Source organism: Entelurus aequoreus, linkage group LG08, assembly GCF_033978785.1.
Source record: "Entelurus aequoreus isolate RoL-2023_Sb linkage group LG08, RoL_Eaeq_v1.1, whole genome shotgun sequence".
Lineage (NCBI taxonomy): Eukaryota > Metazoa > Chordata > Actinopteri > Syngnathiformes > Syngnathidae > Entelurus > Entelurus aequoreus.
Genome location: NC_084738.1, coordinates 70,690,385 through 70,705,778, shown reverse-complemented (window position 1 = coordinate 70,705,778; position 15,394 = coordinate 70,690,385). Strand labels below are relative to the sequence as shown.

Sequence of the window (15,394 nt, the reverse complement as noted above, 5' to 3'; positions counted from 1 at the left end):
ACTAGTGAAATGCTCACACACACTAGTGAAATGCTCACATACACTAGTAAATTGCACACACACAGTAGTGAAATACTCACACACACTAGTGAATTGCACAGACGCAGTAGTGAAATGCTCACACACACACACACGCACACACACACGCACACACACACACACACACACACACACACACACACACACACTATAATTGCGCGCACACACTAGTGAAATGCAATCACACACACTAGTGAAATATTCACACATACACTAGTGAAATGCAATCACACACTAGTGAAATGCTCACACACACTAGTAAATTGCACACACACAGTAGTGAAATACTCACACACACTAGTGAATTGCACAGACGCAGTAGTGAAATGCTCACACACACACACACACACACACACGCACACACACACACACTATAATTGCGCACACACTAGTGAAATGCAATCACACACACTAGTGAAATATTCACACATACACTAGTGAAATGCAATCACACACTAGTGAAATGCAATCACACACTAGTGAAATGCTCACACACACTAGTAAATTGCACACACACAGTAGTGAAATACTCACACACACTAGTGAATTGCACAGACGCAGTGGTGAAATGCTCACACACACACACGCGCACACACACACACACACTAGTAAATTGCGCACACACTAGTGAAATGCAATCACACACACTAGTGAAATATTCACACAAACACTAGTGAAATGCAATCACACACACTGGTGAAATATTCACACAAATACTGGTGAAAAGTTCACACAAACACTGGTGAAATGTTCACACAAACACTAGTGAAATGTGCACACTAAGACTGGTGAAATGTTCACACAAACACTGTTGAAATGTTCACACAAACACTGGTGAAATGTTCACGCAAACACTCGTGAAATGTTCACACAAACACTGGTTAAATGTTCACGCAAACACTGGTGAAATGTTCACACAAACACTGGTGAAATGTTCACACAAACTCTGGTGAAATGTTCACACAAACTAATGCTAACACACTGGTGAAAAGCTCACACACTAGTGAAATGCTAACACACTAGTGAAATGCTCACATACTAGTGAAATCCTAACACACTGGTGAAATGCTAACACACTGGTGAAATGCTAACAAACTGGTGAAATGCTAACACACTAGTGAAATGCTCACATACTAGTGAAATGCTAACACATTAGTGAAATGCTAACACACTAGTGAAATGCTAACACACTGGTGAAATGCTAGCAAACTGGTGAAATGCTATCACACTAGTGAAATGCTCACATACTAGTGAAATGCTAACACACTAGTGAAATGCTAACACACAAGTGAAATGCTAACACACTAGTGAAATGCTCACACACTAGTGAATTGCTTACACACTACTGAAATGCTAACACACTAGTGAAATGCTCACATACTAGTGAAATCCTAACACACTGGTGAAATGCTAACACACTAGTGAAATGCTTACACACTACTGAAATGCTAACACACTAGTGAAATGCTCACATACTAGTGAAATCCTAACACACTGGTGAAATGCTAACACACTAGTGAAATGCTCACACACTAGTGAAATGCTAACACACTAGTGAAATTCTCTTACACTGGTAAAATGCTAACACACTAGTGAAATGCTCACACACTAGTGAATTACTGACACACTAGTGAAATGCTAACACACTAGTGAAATTCACACACTAGTGTGACACTGGTGAAATGCTAACAAACACACTGGTGAAATGCTAACAAACTGGTGAAATGCTAACACACTAGTGAAATGCTCACATACTAGTGAAATGCTAACACACTAGTGAAATGCTCACATACTAGTGAAATCCTAACACACTGGTGAAATGCTAACACACTGGTGAAATGCTAACAAACTGGTGAAATGCTAACACACTAGTGAAATGCTCACATACTAGTGAAATCCTAACACACTAGTGAAATGCTAACACACTAGTGAAATGCAAACAAACTGGTGAAATGCTAACACACTAGTGAAATTCTCACATACTAGTGAAATGCTAACACACTAGTGAAATTCTCACATACTAGTGAAATGCTAACACACTAGTGAAATGCTAACACACTAGTGAAATTCTCTTACACTGGTGAAATGCTAACACACTAGTGAAATGCTCACACACTAGTGAATTGCTCACACACACACTAGTGAAATGCTAACACACTAGTGAAATGCTCACACACACACTAGTGAAATGCTCACACACACACTAGTGAAATGCTAACACACTGGTGAAATGCTAACACACTGGTGAAATGCTAACACACTGGTGAAATGCGCTCACACACAATAAATGTGAAATATGTCTCAAACAGCGACCCATAAATAAAAAGAGTGTCACAGAGTATGGCGGACGCATCTATGTCGAAGCAAGAGAAGAGGAAAACAGGTTGGACTACTAGAGCGCTTAAGTCCACTTGAACCTAGACCTAAACCCCGATTAACATCTATACAGGCACACAAAGGTCTTCCCAGAAGAATGGAAGCTGTTCCAATGGCACAAAAAGTAACTTGGATATACTTTAGAGTAGTCGGTGAGGGCCGGCGGCACTCGTGCAGCCCCTGCCCGGGACTATGATCGCACTGGCGGCACTCGTGCAGCCCCTGCCCAGGACTATGCAACCAGCACACTGTACTTAAGATGGAGGACATTACTTGTAGATCTGCTCAGCTTTCTCCCTCATGGTGGCGGCCGTGCCCCACTTTAAATCCTCGCAGCCTTCCCAGAACGCCAAGTTTTCGCCTGTGGAAGAAGCGTCTGTGATGAAAAGTGCCGCGACAATCAAGTCGCCGCCTGGCCGCCGTACCGCTGAACTCCTTCTTCAGGAAGCGCTTGAAGTCGTCCCGGCCTCGCGGGTCCGAGAGGAGCTCGCCGAAGCTGAAGGTCCAGCGCTCCACGCGCATCTTGGTGGGCGTCTCCACGCTGCCACACAGCAGGTCAAACAAGTCATAATAAACCCAAAACCAGTGAAGTTGCCACGTTGTGTCAATGGTAAATAATCATGAACTTAGAATTTAATGGCGGCGACACGTTGCAAAAAAGTTGTCACGGGGGCATTTTTACCACTGTGTTACATGGCCTTTCCTTTTAACAACACTCAGTACACGTTTAGGAACTGAGGAGACACATTTTTGAAGCTTCTCAGGTGGAATTCTTTCCCATTCTTGCTTGATGTACAGCTTAAGTTGTTCAACAGTCCGGGGGTCTCCCTTGTGGTATTTTAGGTATTTTAATGGTAGACAGGTCTGGACTACAGGCAGGCCGGTCTAGTACCCGCACTCTTTTACTACGAAGCCACGCTGTTGTAACACGTGGCTTGGCATCGTCTTGCTGAAATAAGCAGGGGCGTCCATGGTAACGTTGCTCGGATGGCAACATATGTTGCTCCAAAAGCTGTATGTACCTTTCAGCATTAATGGCGCCTTCACAGATGTGTAAGTTACCCATGTCTTGGGCACTAATACACCCCTACACCATCACAGAGGCTGGCTTTTGAACTTTGCACCTAGAACAATCCGGATGGTTCTTTTCCTTTTTGTTCCGGAGGACACGACGTCCACAGTTTCCAGAAACAATTTGAAATGTGGACTCGTCAGGCCACAGAACACTTTTCCACTTTGCATCAGTCCATCTTAGATGAGTTCAGGCGGCTCTTCTGGGTGTTGTTGATAAAAAAAAATGTTTATAGCTATATTAGTCTATTTATACCTGCATGTTCCTTTCCATCATTGTAACTGAGCTACTGTGTTGAACAATTTCCCTTGTGGATCATTAAAGTTTGTCTAAGTCTAAATCTATAAATGACTTTGGTTTTGCATATTGGAGTTTTAACTTGCACTTACAGATGTAGCGACCAACTGTAGTTACTGACAGTGGTTTTCTGAAGCGTTCCTGAGCCCATGTGGTGATATCCTTTACACACCGATGTGGCTTTTTGATGCAGGGGATCCAAGGTGCGTAATATCATCGCTTACGCGCGGTGATTTCTCCAGATTCTCTGAACCTTGGTGAAATCCCTAAATTCCTTGCAATAGCGTGGTTGAGAAATGTTGTTCTTAACCTGTTGGACAATTTGCTCAGGCATTTGTTGACAAAGTGGTGACCCTCGACCCCCGTCCTTGTTTGTGAACGACTGAGCATTTCATGGAAGCTGCTTTTATACCCAATCATGGCGCCCACCTGTTCCCAATTAGCCCGTTCACCTGTGGGGATGTTCCAAATAAGTGTTTGATGAGCATTCCTCAACTTTCTCAGTCTTTTTTGCCACTCGTGCCAGCTTTTTTGAAACATGTTGCAGGCATCAAATTCCAAATGAGCTAATATTTGCAAAAAATAACCAGTTTGAACGTGAAATATCTTGTCTTTGCAGTCTATTCAATTGAATATAAGTTGAAAAGGATTTGCAAATCATTGTATTCTGTTTTTATTTACCATTTACCCAACGTGACAACTTCACTGGTTTTGGGGTTTGTAAATATGTGAATGGTTTGCAAGGTGCTTACTTGGGCATGTTCAGGGTCCAGTAGGTGGCGTCATCGGTGAGCCACGGGTTGCTGGGCAGACACTTGGACAGGAAGGGGTCGTGGCTTTTGTAGGTGGCGCAGTACTTCACCAATCTGCAAGTGGGGGCGTCTTGGTATGTTTAGTGGAGTAATGGAGTTTGATTTATGTCTTTGTTAGGAAAGGGTTTTTTTTAACAGAATTTTTTGCACTCCAAATTTGAAACCTGATTTTTTTTTTTACATCAAATTATGCTGACGATTTCATTGCATCCAATTTGTGAGGAAAGTTTGTGTTTTAAAAAAAAAAATGTGTCTGTTAAAATATTTTGCTTTAAAATCAATTGTGTAAAATTTCAGTGTTTGTAAAAATTCAATGTAAAAAAAAAATCTGTGTGGAAAAATGTAAGTAAAAAAATATTCAGTGTAAAAACAAATGTGTGTAAAAAAAAATGTAATGCAGAAAAATATCAGTGTATGAAAATTAAGAGTAAAAATATTGTGTAGAAGAATTCAGCGTAAAAATTCAGTGTGTGAAAATTGAGAGTAAAAAAAATGGTGTAAAAGAATTCAGTGTAAAAAAATTAGTGCAAAAAAATTCAGTGCAAAAAATGTTTTATAAATTTAATTTTTTCACATTGAATCTTCAGACACTTCATTTTTTATACTGAATCTTTTGACACTGAATTTTTTTACACTGAATTTCAATACACTGAGTTTTTTTACATTTAATTTTTTGACACTGAATCTTTCGACACTTCATGTTTTTACATTGAATTTTAATACACTGAAATTTTTTTACATTACATTTTTTAACACTGAATCTTTCGACACTTAACTGTTTTACACTGAATCTTTCGACACTTAATTTTTTTACACTGAATCTTTCGACACTTAATTTTTTACACTGATTTTAAATACAATGATTTATTTTTTACCCTGAATTTCTTGACATTTTTTTTTCACACTGAATCTTTCAACACTTAATTTTTTTACATTGAATTTTAATACACTATAAATAAATAATAAATGAATTTTTTTACATTTAATTTTTTCAAACTGAAACTTTCGACACTTAATTTTTTTACACTAAATTTTAATACACTGATTTTTTTTTTTACACTGAATTTTTTTACATGTAATTTTTTCACACTGACTCTTTCGACACTTAATTGTTTTACACTGAATCTTTCAACACTTAATTTTTTTACACTGATTTTTCTACGCAGAATTTTTTTACATTGAATTTTTTCACACTGAATCTTTGGACACTTAATTTTTTATACTGAATCTTTCGACACTTAATTTTTTACACTGAATCTTTCGACACTTAATTTTTTTACACTGATTTTCAATACACTGAATTTTTTTACATTTAATTTTTTCACACTGACTCTTTCGACACTTAATTGTTTTACACTGAATCTTTCAACACTTAATTTTTTTACACTGATTTTTCTACGCAGAATTTTTTTACATTGAATTTTTTCACACTGAATCTTTGGACACTTAATTTTTTATACTGAATCTTTCGACACTTAATTTTTTACACTGAATCTTTCGACACTTAATTTTTTTACACTGATTTTCAATACACTGAAATTTTTTACATTTAATTTTTTGACACTGAATCTTTTGACACTTCATTTTTTTTACACTGAATCTTTCGACACTTAATTTTTTACACTGAATCTTTCGACACTTTATTGTTTTTCTCTGAATCTTAAGACACTTAATTTTTTACACTGAATCTTTCGACACTTAATTTTTTTTACATTGAATTTTAATAAACTGAATTTTTTTACACTTAATTTTTTACACTGAATCTTTCGACACTTAATTTTTTACACTGAATCTTTCGACACTTTGTTTTTCTCTGAATCTTAAGACACTTAATTTTTTACACTGAATCTTTCGACACTTAATTTTTTTTACATTGAATTTTAATAAACTGAATTTTTTTACACTTAATTTTTTACACTGAATCTTTCGACACTTAATTTTTTTACACTGATTTTCAATACACTGAATTTTTTTACATTTAATTTTTTCACACTGAATCTTTTGACACTTCATTTTTTTTACACTGAATCTTTCGACACTTAATTTTTTACACTGAATCTTTCGACACTTAATTTTTTTACATTGAATTTTAATAAACTGAATTTTTTTACACTTAATTTTTTACACTGAATCTTTCGACACTTAATTTTTTTACACTGATTTTCAATACAATGAATTTTTTTACATTTAATTTTTTGACACTGAATCTTTCGACACTTCATTTTTTTTACACTGAATCTTTCGACACTTAATTTTTTACACTGAATCTTTCGACACTTTATTGTTTTTCTCTGAATCTTAAGACACTTAATTTTTTACACTGAATCTTTCGACACTTAATTTTTTTACATTGAATTTTAATACACTGAATTTTTTTACATTTAATTTTTTCACACTGAATCTTTCGACACTTAATTTTTTTACACTGAATTTTAATACGCTGATATATTTTTACACTGAATTTTTTTACATTTCATTTTTTTACACTGAATTTTAATACACTGATTTTTTTTTACACTGAATTTTTTTACATTACATTTTTTCACACTGAATCTTTCGACACTTAATTGTTTTATTTGTATTCATTTTTTTACACTGATTTTTTTTTTACCCTGAATTTTTTTACATTTCATTTTTTCACACTGAAACTTTCGACACTTAATTCTTTTACACTTAATTTTTTTACACTGATTTTTTTTTTACACTGATTATTTATTTTACATAGAATTTTTTTACATTTCATTTTTTCACACTGAAACTTTCGACACTTAATTTTTTTACACTGAATTTTAATACACTGATATTTTTTTACACATAATTTTTTTTTACATTTCATTTTTCCACACTGAAACTTTCGACACTTAATTTTTTTACACTGAACTTTAATACACATCTTTTTCTTACACTGAATTTTTAGACACTGTATTTTAAAACACTGCATTTGGACAAACAAATTTTGCTCACACATTTTTTATTCATTGAAATTGTCAGCATGATTTGATGTTAAAAATAAATAATTCGCAAAATAGAAAATAAAAAATGGTTACATAAATTCAGTGTTAAAAAAAAAGCTCCTGTAATAAAGACACAAATAGTGTTCTTTATATTCACGTTTGGTCTACATTGTAACACATTATGCTGCCCCCTGGTGGTTAGGAGTGTAAAAGCACAACTTACGCGCCAATGGACACCGACGACTTGACTCTGGGCCGCATGATGGACTGCTGGGTGAAGATCATCTACGCGGGAAGAGCAGCAGTTGAGAAATAGACACAAATGACGCCTAAAAGGAAATCGGATGCTCACCATTCTCTCGTAGTAGTCGGGCGTTTTGGCCTGCAAGGAGGACAAACACAGATAGGATGAGAGGCCAGAAGTCCCACTCTGAGGGATTTAGAGTGAACACATTGACATGCTGGCGACCGCGTTAGAGAAAGAGAAAAGCCTGCGGAAGAAAAAGAAGACAGGAGAAAAAAGAAAGTGTATTAAAAGAAAGAAGGGAAGGAAAATAAACATTTTATTGTCCGGCAAGATCACTCACCTGTTACCTCGTCTGCGTTAGGGTCTACTCGCCGATCCAGTCCGTAATCCATGGCGCTCACCGTGCCCGGCTGCACACGCAACAACGTCACAGTTCAGAAATGACATATAGAGGATCTTTGACCAGCTTTTTTAAAACACCATTTTTTTAAACAGAGCGCCCTTGTCATATAAAGGATCTTTGACAAGTGTAATGAAAAACAACAAAAATAGTAAAGTATTAGGGTTTTTTTTACAGTAATTCACTTTTTACAGTCAAATAGACAATCTTTGACGAGCCCTTTTTGCAGTACTTCTTCCTGAAAGCCAGCAGGACTTCTGTAATTTAGTGGATCTTTGACCAACATTCTGTAGTAGATTTAAAATAAAGAGCGCACCCTTGTCCAATAGAGGATCTATGACAAGTATTTGGTTTTCACACGTGCTTATGAACAGCAGAGCACACCTGTCAAATAAAGGATCTTTGACTACTGTTTTCGCAGTCAGTCTTTACCAAAAGCAGAGAGGATCTTTGACTACCATTTTTTTTTTTGCAATCATTCTTAAAAAAAACCCAGCAGGATCTTTGATTTGTGTGGGGTTTTTTTTTTTAAGTAAGTCCATGAAAAGCAGAGCACTTCTGTCAAATAGAGGATCTTTGACTAGCCTTTTTGCAGTACTTCATGAAACCATCAGCACTCCTGTCATAAAAACGATCTTCGACCAAGTTTGTTTTTGCACCTTCATTTTGCTGTACGCCTCATGAACAGCAGAACGCTCCAATCAAATAGATGATCTTTGAATAGATCTTTAAACTGCTTTTTTGTTGTAGTTTTTTTTTTTTTTTTTAGAAGATCACAGCACCTTGTCATAAAGACGATATTTGACGTTTTTTTTGCAGTACTTCTTAAAACCAGCGACGTTAGGATCTCTGGACGTCCTTTTTTGTACAAGGTCTTTAAAAACAGCAGCACTCTCCTGTCTAATAGAGGATCTTTGACTAGCCTTTTTGCAGTACTTCATGAAACCATCAGCACACCTGTCATATAAACGATCTTTGACCAGGTTTGTTTTTGCACTTTCATTTTGCTGTACGCCTCATGAACAGCAGAACGCTCCAATCAAATAGATGATCTTTGAATAGATCTTTAAACTGTTTTTTTGTGGTAGTTTTTTTTTTTTTTTTTTTTTAGAAGATCACAGCACCCTTGTCATAAAGAGGATATTTGACGTTTTTTTTGCAGTACTTCTTAAAACCAGCGGCGTTAGGATCTCTGGACGTCCTTTTTGTACAAGGTCTTTAAAAACAGCAGCACTCTCCTGTCTAATAGAGGATCTTTGACTAGCCTTTTTGCAGTAGTTCATGAAACCATCAGCACTCCTGTCATAAAAACGATCTTCGACCAAGTTTGTTTTTGCACTTTCATTTTGCTGTACGCCTCATGAACAGCAGCACGCTCCAATCAAATAGATGATCTTTGACTAGATCTTTAAACTGCTTTTTTGTTGTAGTTTTTTTTTTTTTAGAAGATCACAGCACCCTTGTCATAAAGAGGATATTTGACACGGGGTTGTTGTTGTTTTTTTGCAGTACTTCTTAAAACCAGCGGCGTTATGATCTCTGGACGTCCTTTTTGTACAAGGTCTTTAAAAACAGCAGCACTCTCCTGTCTAATAGAGGATCTTTGACTAGCCTTTTTGCAGTACTTCATGAAACCATCAGCACTCCTGTCATAAAAACGATCTTTGACCAAGTTTGTTTTTGCACTTTCATTTTGCTGTACGTCTCATGAACAGCAGAACGCTCCAATCAAATAGATGATCTTTGAATAGATCTTTAAACTGCTTTTTTGTTGTAGTTTTTTTTTTTTTTTTTTTTTTTTTTAGAAGATCACAGCACCCTTGTCATAAAGAGGATATTTGACGTTTTTTTTGCAGTACTTCTTAAAACCAGCGGCGTTATGATCTCTGGACGTCCTTTTTGTACAAGGTCTTTAAAAACAGCAGCACTCTCCTGTCTAATAGAGGATCTTTGACTAGCCTTTTTGCAGTACTTCATGAAACCATCAGCACTCCTGTCATAAAAACGATCTTTGACCAAGTTTGTTTTTGCATTTTCATTTTGCTGCACGCCTCATGAACAGCGGAACGCTCCAATCAAATAGATGATCTTTGAATAGATCTTTAAACTGCTTTTTTGTTGTAGTTTTTTTTTTTAATTTTTTTTTTTAGAAGATCACAGCACCCTTGTCATGAAGAGGATATTTGACACGGGGTTGTTGTTGTTGTTTTGCAGTACTTCTTAAAACCAGCGGCGTTATGATCTCTGGACGTCCTTTTTGTACAAGGTCTTTAAAAACAGCAGCACTCTCCTGTCTAATAGAGGATCTTTGACTAGCCTTTTTGCAGTACTTCATGAAACCATCAGCACTCCTGTCATAATAACGATCTTCGACCAAGTTTGTTTTTGCACTTTCATTTTGCTGTACGCCTCATGAACAGCAGAACACTCCAATCAAATAGATGATCTTTGACTAGATCTTTAAACTGCTTTTTTGTGGTAGTTTTTTTATTTGTATTTATTTTATTTTTTTAGAAGATCAGAGCAACCCTCTCATGAAGAGGATATTTGACACGGAGTGGTTGTTTTTTTTTTGCAGTACTTCTTAAAACCAGCGGCGTTATGATCTCTGGACGTCATTTATGTACAAGGTCTTTAAAAACAGCAGCACTCTCCTGTCTAATAGAGGATCTTTGACTAGCCTTTTTGCAGTACGTCATGAAACCATCAGCACTCCTGTCATAAAAACGATCTTCGACCAATTTTGTTTTTGCACTTTCATTTTGCTGTACGCCTCATGAACAGCAGAACGCTCCAATCAAATAGATGATCTTTGAATAGATCTTTAAACTGCTTTTTTGTTGTAGTTTTTTTTTTTTTTTTTTTTTTTTAGAAGATCACAACACCCTTGTCATAAAGAGGATATTTGACGTTTTTTTTGCAGTTCTTCTTAAAACCAGCGGCGTTATGATCTCTGGACGTCTTTTTTGTACAAGGTCTTTAAAAACAGCAGCACTCTCCTGTCTAAATAGAGGATCTTTGACTAGCCTTTTTGCAGTACTTCATGAAACCATGAGCACTCCTGCCATAAAAACGATCTTTGACCAAGTTTGTTTTTGCACTTTCATTTTGCTGCACGCCTCATGAACAGCAGAACGCTCCAATCAAATAGATGATCTTTGAATAGATCTTTAAACTGCTTTTTTGTTGTAGTTTTTTTTTTTTTTTTTTTTTAGAAGATCACAGCACCCTTGTCATAAAGAGGATATTTGACGTTTTTTTTGCAGTACTTCTTAAAACCAGCGGCGTTAGGATCTCTGGACGTCCTTTTTGTACAAGGTCTTTAAAAACAGCAGCACTCTCCTGTCTAATAGAGGATCTTTGACTAGCCTTTTTGCAGTACTTCATGAAACCATCAGCACTCCTGTCATAAAAACGATCTTTGACCAATTTTGTTTTTGCACCTTCATTTTGCTGTACGCCTCATGAACAGCAGAACGCTCCAATCAAATAGATGATCTTTGAATAGATCTTTAAACTGCTTTTTTGTTGTATTTTTATTTTTTATTTTTAGAAGATCACAGCACCCTTGTCATAAAGAGGATATTTGACGTTTTTTTTGCAGTACTTCTTAAAACCAGCGGCGTTATGATCTCTGGACGTCCTTTTTGTACAAGGTCTTTAAAAACAGCAGCACTCTCCTGTCTAATAGAGGATCTTTGACTAGCCTTTTTGCAGTACTTCATGAAACCATCAGCACTCCTGTCATAAAAACGATCTTTGACCAAGTTTGTTTTTGCACTTTCCTTTTGCTGCACGCCTCATGAACAGCAGAACGCTCCAATCAAATAGATGATCTTTGAATAGATCTTTAAACCGCTTTTTTGTGGTAGTTTTTTTATTTTTATTTATTTAATTTTTTTTAGAAGATCACAACACCCTTGTCATAAAGAGGATATTTGACACGGGGTTGTTGTTGTTGTTTTTCAGTACTTCTTAAAACCAGCGGCGTTATGATCTCTGGACGTCCTTTTTGTACAAGGTCTTTAAAAACAGCAGCACTCTCCTGTCTAATAGAGGATCTTTGACTAGCCTTTGTGCAGTACTTCATGAAACCATCAGCACTCTTGTCATAAAAACGATCTTTGACCAAGTTTGTTTTTGCACTTTCATTTTGCTGTACGCCTCATGAACAGCAGCACGCTCCAATCAAATAGATGATCTTTGAATAGATCTTTAAACTGCTTTTTTGTTGTAGTTTTTTTTTTTTTTTTTTTTTAGAAGATCACAGCACCCTTGTCATAAAGAGGATATTTGACACGGGGTTGTTGTTGTTTTTTGCAGTACTTCTTAAAACCAGCGGCTTTAGGATCTCTGGACGTCATTTTTGTACAAGGTCTTTAAAAACAGCAGCACTCTCCTGTCTAATAGAGGATCTTTGACTAGCCTTTTTGCAGTACGTCATGAAACCATCAGCACGCCTCTCATAAAAACGATCTTTGACCAAGTTTGTTTTTGCACTTTCATTTTGCTGTACGCCTCATGAACAGCAGAACGCTCCAATCAAATAGATGATCTTTGAATAGATCTTTAAACCGCTTTTTTGTTGTAGTTTTTTTTTTTTTTTTTAGAAGATCACAGCACCCTTGTCATAAAGAGGATATTTGACACGGGGTTGTTGTTGTTTTTTTGCAGTACTTCTTAAAACCAGCGGCGTTAGGATCTCTGGACGTCCTTTTTGTACAAGGTCTTTAAAAACAGCAGCACTCTCCTGTCTAATAGAGGATCTTTGACTAGCCTTTTTGCAGTACTTCATGAAACCATCAGCACTCCTGTCGTAAAAACGATCTTTGACCAAGTTTGTTTTTGCACTTTCATTTTGCTGCACGCCTCATGAACAGCAGAACGCTCCAATCAAATAGATGATCTTTGAATAGATCTTTAAACTGCTTTTTTGTTGTAGTTTTTTTTTTTTTTTTTTTTTTTAGAAGATCACAGCACCCTTGTCATAAAGAGGATATTTGACGTTTTTTTTGCAGTACTTCTTAAAACCAGCGGCGATATGATCTCTGGACGTTCTTTTTGTACAAGGTCTTTAAAAACAGCAGCACTCTCCTGTCTAATAGAGGATCTTTGACTAGCCTTTTTGCAGTACGTCATGAAACCATCAGCACTCCTGCCATAAAAACGATCTTTGACCAAGTTTGTTTTTGCACTTTCATTTTGCTGTACACCTCATGAACAGCAGAACGCTCCAATCAAATAGATGATCTTTGACTAGATCTTTAAACTGCTTTTTTGTTGTAGTTTTTTTTTTTTTTTTTTTTTTAGAAGATCACAGCACCCTTGTCATAAAGAGGATATTTGACACGGGGTGGTTGTTGTTTTTTTTTTGCAGTACTTCTTAAAACCAGCTGCGTTATGATCTCTGGACGTCCTTTTTGTACAAGGTCTTTAAAAACAGCAGCACTCTCCTGTCTAAATAGAGGATCTTTGACTAGCGTTACCATATTGCTTCTGTTTAATTCATGGTTATGATTCATTTAGGGTTACATAATCCTTGACAGATTTATACTGTCAATGAATCATCCCGATTTGACATTCCAACCCAGCTTTTGTTGCTTTCTGCCAGCCAGACACGGCGACAAGTCAACTTTTCAACCATCAGTCTCAAGTCTTGGCTGACATGAGCCTCGAGTGCGAGCCGAGGCGGCAAATTCTCCTACGTGGGCGTGAAATATTAATCAGCTGTGCCCTTTCCTTCCGACTGCAGATGTAACAGCAGTGAGGCATCGTGGGTAGAGATAATGAGATACCCTGGGAAGGACGGAGGCGGAGTGCAATTTATTTTCAGTCCGTCGTCTCCCCTGTCTGCTGGCGAGTCGCTGACGTCCACGCTTATTTTGTGTGTGTGTGTTCTTGTATTTCTACCCTTCTTGACACACCAACAAGGAAAAGTGCCGTCCATAACAAGTTAGAACCTCTTAAGGCCCAAGCTGTTTGTTTACATGCTCTTTTTTTTTTATTTCTCTTTGCTATTTGGGCTTATTGGACCCTAATTAGAATAAAAACTAAGAATCATCTTTTGATATGATGTACTTAGTCCGTAAGTACACAAACGTGTACTTCATGTTTAGTGACATGCTAATTCTTATTTTTACACTTTTTTTTTTCCAAATCCATTGACACTGAATCTTTCGACACTTACCATAATTGTTTTACACTGAATTTTGATACACTGATTTTTTTTTTTACACTGAATTTTTTTACATGTAATTTTTTCACACTGACCCTTTCGCCACTTAATTGTTTTACACTGAATCTTTCAACACTTAATTTTTTTACACAGATGTTTTTTTACGCAGATTTTTTTTACATTGAATTTTGTCACACTGAATCTTTCGACACTTAATTTTTTATACTGAATCTTTCGACACTTAATTTTTTATACTGAATCTTTTGACCCTTCATTTTTTTACACTGATTTTCAATACACTGAATTTTTTGACACTGAATCTTTCGACACTTCATTTTTTTTACACTGAATCTTTCGACACTTAATTTTTTTACGCTGATTTTCAATACACTGAATTTTTTTACATTAAATTTTTTGACACTGAATCTTTCGACACTTAATTTTTTTTACACTGAATCTTTCGACACTTAATTTTTTACACTGAATCTTTCGACACTTAATTTTTTATACTGAATCTTTCAACACTTAATTTTTTTACACTGATTTTCAATACACTGAATTTTTTTACATTTAATTTTTTGACACTGAATATTTCGACACTTCATTTTTTTTACACTGAATCTTTCGACACTTCATTTTTTACACTGAATCTTTCGACACTTAATTTTTTTACATTGAATTTTAATACACTGAATTTTTTTTACATTTAATTTTTTTCACACTGAATCTTTCGACACTTAATTGTTTTAGACTGAATGTTTCGACACTTAATTTTTTACACTGAATTTTAATACTCTGATATTTTTTTATACTGAATTTTTTTACATTTCATTTTTTTACACTGAATTTTAATACACTGATTTTTTTTTTACACTGAATTTTTTTACATTACATTTTTTCACACTGAATCTTTCGACACTTAATTGTTTTATTTTTATTAATTTTTTTACACTGATACATAAGTACACAAACGTGTACTTCATGTTTAGTGACATGCTAATTCTTATTTTTACACTTTTTTT

The 15,394-nt window shown here is 35.7% G+C and overlaps 1 protein-coding gene across 1 annotated transcript in view; it reads right to left on the bottom strand.

Moving 5' to 3' along the window:
- Positions 1–15,394, bottom strand: part of LOC133656266 (regulator of G-protein signaling 9-like) — a 35,726-nt gene that overhangs the window by 1,399 nt on the left and 18,933 nt on the right. The window contains exons 9-14 of the mRNA XM_062057251.1: positions 8,145–8,207; positions 7,903–7,932; positions 7,774–7,835; positions 4,537–4,650; positions 2,841–2,956; positions 2,689–2,776 (exon numbers count right to left, since the gene is read on the bottom strand). Of these exons, the coding sequence (XP_061913235.1) occupies positions 2,689–2,776; positions 2,841–2,956; positions 4,537–4,650; positions 7,774–7,835; positions 7,903–7,932; positions 8,145–8,207 (473 nt within the window). The remainder of the gene's footprint in view (positions 1–2,688; positions 2,777–2,840; positions 2,957–4,536; positions 4,651–7,773; positions 7,836–7,902; positions 7,933–8,144; positions 8,208–15,394) is intronic.